The following is a 4973-nucleotide window of genomic DNA, read 5'->3' on the forward strand; positions in this document are numbered from 1 at the left end:
GAAGGCAGTAATTTGTAATTTATTCAGGGTGTCGGCGATAGGTCGCCTAATGTTCGCAAAGAACACCATGAGACCTCTAATGTATCGACCAACTAATGCAGGACCCAGTTTAAAGACCATCCGAGGGATGGCACACACATTGATGAATCACCCTGTCTGGGGGACACCAGAGTGACAGTTTATATCTCGGCTATGGTTCGAACCCAGGCTGGTACATCAGGTGACACAACTTGGTTAATAGTGTTTAATGAGATGAAAGTAACAATGCAGGGGTTAAGGTTAATTACTCAAACACTATTAAAACCGTTTCTATTCAAAATGACTTGCTTTGTCCAACTCGGCATCTAATGTGTCAGTGAAATCAATTTTCAAGGTCTAATCTTATCCTCTTCTTTTGAGCCTTCAATGCGTCCATGTCCTCATTCATAATGATATTCTGAACCATTTCATGAACCTACTTGGTCATTAAAAATACAATATCTGAGAAATGTCTGGGGTAGAGGAAGAACCTGCAAATCTATGACATCTCCTTAAACTTTCCCAAAGCTGCTCTTCACTCTTTCTGCCTCCATGGCATTCTTTAAATTCCAAACAAAAAACAATCTTCAAAATTAACAAATAATTAAATTGATATATGTGGGAAAATTACATGCACAGACCAGGAAGCGAACCAGGTTTTCCAGAGGACCAAGGTTCGATTCCTGGTCTGGGCATGTAATTTTCCCACATATATCAATTTAATTATTTAATACTTTTCATTAATCTAATTAATAAATTAAATAGCTTTACCACAGGGTAATTTCGTAATCCTAATGGCAGATTATTACATAAAAGAAGGATAAACCGTTTTAATTAAAGTAAAACGCATGATGTACTTACAATTTACAAACATATTTCAGATACAATTAACACTTCATGTTTTAAGGTCTCTGATGGAAAGTTAATAATTTATTATTCTCAACTTAAACGAAAAATATAATGGCTGTTAAGTTTCGTCATCACAGTGCATTTTAACATTCAATCTTCTTTCTCTTACTCTTGTTTCTTTGGAAAATCCTGCAAATGTTTTCTCCAATGTCATGTCTATGTAACTGAGAGGAAAAGGTATGGCAGGTAAGGTGTGAGTGTAAAATGTATGGGCGGGAAGGTGCGAGTGTTTCTCAGCCAGGGAATGACAGAATGGAGCTCATCCAAGGCATCTTGGAACAATTCGCCAAATAAACATTATCGCATGGAGGTGACGCTAGCATGTCTAATGGATTGTAACAAACGCATTTGAATAATGTTGAGGCTCCTATAAAAGCACCAGGCAATCCAAAAGATCTGCAGTCCAGCAACACCTGGGAGAATCTGGTGGAGCAAAAAGCAACAATGGCCTCTCACTCATCCGTCAGCTACCGCTCTGCCCGCACCGGTGGATCCAGCGCTATGATCGGCTCCAGTGGCTACGGAGGTTCCAGCAGCCGTTCAATGGGGCTTGGAATGGGAACTATGGGCATGTCAATGGGAGAAGGAAGCTCAAGAATGGGCTCTGCAGGGATCAGAGGTATGGGCATTTCCAGTGGGTTTGGAGGTATGGGAATTTCCAGCCGTGCCGTGGGGATGTCTGCCTATGGAGGAGGTGCGTCAGGCGGTGCTGGAGGCATTGTTAGTGGTGGGGTGCCAATGATCGGTTATGGAGGTGGTGCTGGTGGGTTTATTGGGGGTATAAGCCCCGGGATCATGGCAAGTCCAGCTTTTACTGCAGGCCGTGCCATCACCTCAGCAGGTATGTCTGGCGTGGTTGGAACTCTGGGCCCTGCAGGTGGAATGGTTCCTTCATTCTTGAGCAGAGATGAAGTGAAGAACATCTTGGGCACATTGAACCAGCGCTTGGCCAGCTACGTAGATAAAGTAAGGCAGCTTACAATCGAGAATGAGACACTGGAGGAAGAACTGAAGAATCTAACTGGAGGTGTACCAATGTCTCCTGACTCGACCGTCAATTTGGAGAATATGGAGACACAAGTCACTGAGATGCTGACAGAGGTGTCCAACCTGACGCTGGAACGTGTACGCCTGGAGATCGACGTGGACCACCTGAGAGCCACAGCTGATGAGATCAAGTCCAAGTAAGACCTTTTGAATGCAGACACATGGGTTGTTTTTAAGCTTTTACAAAACGGGTCATGGTTATTTTAACTTTCATGATTATGATGATCATTTCAATGGTGTTTCTGTGCAGGTACGAGTTTGAGCTTGGAGTGAGAATGCAACTTGAAACTGACATTGCGAACATGAAGAGGGTTGGTGAAAACACAAGATCAGCCATTGAACAATTAATAAATTTGTTTTAAAAAGATATGTATTTTAAAATAATCCAATGATTCTAATATTTTTTGTAGGATCTTGAAGCAGCAAACGACATGCGTGTTGACCTGGACTCAAAGTTTATGTTTTTGACTGAGGAGCTCACATTCCAGAGGAAAACACAAATTGAGGTAAGCTGGTTCAGAATCATTGACGTCGCAAAGTAATAAAGGGTTTTTGACCATAAATAAATAATTTCCATTCCCTTTTCTTGCACAGGAAATAAACAACCTGAAGCAGCAGTTTGGCAGACTTGGACCAGTACAGACATCAGTGATTGAAGTGGATAACCTGAAGGCCGTCAACCTTACCGAGGCCCTCAATGTGATGCGTGAGGAATACCAACAAGTGGTCACCAAGAATGTCCAAGAGGCTGAGATGTATTGCAAGATGCAAGTAGGTTCCTTGATCTGAGACCATTTCAAATCCCAGTTCCTCTCAATATCCTGCCATTATCCCCAATGGACTGACTGCTTGACCTGTATCTCCTGTGCAGATTGATCAGATCCAAGGAATCTCCACCCAGACAACAGAGCAGATTTCTATTCTGGACAAGGAGATTAATACTCTAGAAAAAGAGCTGCAGCCACTGAATGGGGAGTACCAAAGGCTTCTTACCACAGTGAGGACTCTTTATTCCAGAATAATTTTGTACAATTGTGAGCTTTACATCTCGGCTTGGAGCAGATAATATTTCTGAAAATTTTGAGAAAAACAATTTGTTGTGCTTTTCTATATTCCAATCTCTCCATACTAGTACCAAACCCTGGGAGACAGACTGACCGATTTACAGAACAGGGAGAGCATTGACCTCGTCCAGTTCCAGAACACCTACACCAGGTATGAGCAGGAGATCGAGGGAAACCAGGTGGACCTGCAGAGACAGCTGGTGACTTACCAACAGCTGCTGGACATGAAGACGGCTCTGGATGCTGAAATTTCGACGTACAAGAAGCTCCTCGAGGGACAGGAGACCATGTATGTTCTTCATAGAGTATTTCTGATCACAGAAATCTTTATGTATCTCCAAAATAAATTATGTTTTCATGTATGCCTTGTTAAATTTTCATATGTATGTGCTGTTGATGGATTTGCAGCTAATTATGTGTTCTGTCATTTATTTCAGGGTAAGGACAGCAATGGCTGATGACTTTGCTCATGCTACTGTTGTCAGAAGTGGAGCTGCTGGTGGTGCTTCCTCATTTGGTGGGGGCTATGGGACCAGTTTAGCAACACATGGTGCCATTTCTGGAGGTTACAGCACAGGTGGAGGAGGAAGTTACAGCACAGGTTTATCAGGTGGTTACAGTGGTGCAGCTAGCCACAGTGTAGGAGGTGGATACAGTGGTGGAACAAGTGCAGTGATGGAATGTGGTTCGTCTGGGGGAAGTGCCTTGATTGGACAAAGCCCATATAGCAGCAGCTCCATGAAAAGAAGCAGCTCCATTCTGAGTGTCAGTGGATCGTCCAGTGGTGGTTACGGAACAAGCGGACACGAGACCGCCATAGTCCTTCAACAATAAATGGTACTGATGTTTCTCCACACATATTACCAGAATAAACATCCCTCCCACGATTATTCTATGCTTTCCTGATAAAGACTATCGATTAATCTTGTTAATCAGACTGAATATTGAGGAAGACAAAGGATTCAAAGAAAAACATCTTGATCCTGCAGGGGTTTGTAAAAGTGCATGTGTGAATGGTAGATGGGCAAACATGATACAAAACCAATAAATGAAAACGCTTCGGAGTTTGTGCAGAATGCATGATTATTGTAAAAACAAATGTGATTTTGACAATGTATACCCTTGTTTACCACATGATATTTGTGCAAATACAGTACAAACTCGAACCTTTGTGGCCTCTCATACACATTGAGTGTCAAGATATCTTGTGGATATATATAGCAGAATCCATTAGTGCAGACAGCAAACTCGATAGCTCGACAATTTTAGAAGAAAGTTTGCTGAAGTATTTGTTGTGGATGAGATATATCATCAATTACACTTGCAAACATTTGGTCCATCATGTTATGTACAGGAAGTAAACTATTATTTTCTCTTTTCCTTTCCAGCACTGCCCTGAGAAAAAGTTGAAAATCTTGGAAGAAACTCTTCATGTCAAAACATCCACAAGAAGATAAAACCCACAAGAGATTTACATTCCAGTTGCTTTTTCAATATTCATAACCGGAAGAGTAAAACAATTATATTTAAAATTTACACCTTCGAATAAGTTAAATGTGCTCAAATGTTTTGCTTGTGATGTTCTCGAGGCAATAAATAAATAAAAGATCACATCAATGCTAAACATTTATGTCTTGTTTTATTTCCCCCAAGATCGAGGTTCATGGGAGAGGAAAATGACAGAGGGTATAAACTAACAGTAGAGCAGTGGGGAAACAGGTGTGCACAACACGCAAGGATAAACAGGAAAAGAGGTTTTTGGAGTAGGAAGTTTGGGATGGGTGAGGGCTGAGGTGGTTAACGCCTCAACTGGGCTGAAATAATGTATTCTGGGTAAGGATAAGAGATGATAGATTTGCTTCCAGCACGTTTCCAAATGCTGCCTGTGGTTTGTAAAACAATCGGAGCCATTTCCTCCGAAAGCAGAGAAAGACC

At 41.7% G+C, this 4973-nt stretch overlaps 1 protein-coding gene across 1 annotated transcript; it reads left to right on the forward strand.

Annotated features, from left to right (window-relative positions):
- The first annotated feature begins 1322 nt into the window (after nucleotides 1-1322).
- Nucleotides 1323-4662, forward strand: LOC137413297 (thread biopolymer filament subunit gamma-like). Its single transcript, XM_068098688.2, has 8 exons — nucleotides 1323-2111; nucleotides 2225-2285; nucleotides 2385-2480; nucleotides 2569-2745; nucleotides 2846-2971; nucleotides 3107-3327; nucleotides 3476-3875; nucleotides 4427-4662. The coding sequence occupies exons 1-7, from the start codon at nucleotides 1372-1374 to the stop codon at nucleotides 3870-3872; spliced, it is 1818 nt and encodes a 605-aa protein (XP_067954789.2). The 5' UTR covers nucleotides 1323-1371; the 3' UTR covers nucleotides 3873-3875; nucleotides 4427-4662.
- Nucleotides 4663-4973: the final 311 nt, after the last annotated feature.

The sequence above is a fragment of the Myxine glutinosa genome, chromosome 6 (assembly GCF_964187855.1).
Source record: "Myxine glutinosa chromosome 6, kmMyxGlut1.1, whole genome shotgun sequence".
Classification (NCBI taxonomy): Eukaryota; Metazoa; Chordata; class Myxini; order Myxiniformes; family Myxinidae; genus Myxine; species Myxine glutinosa.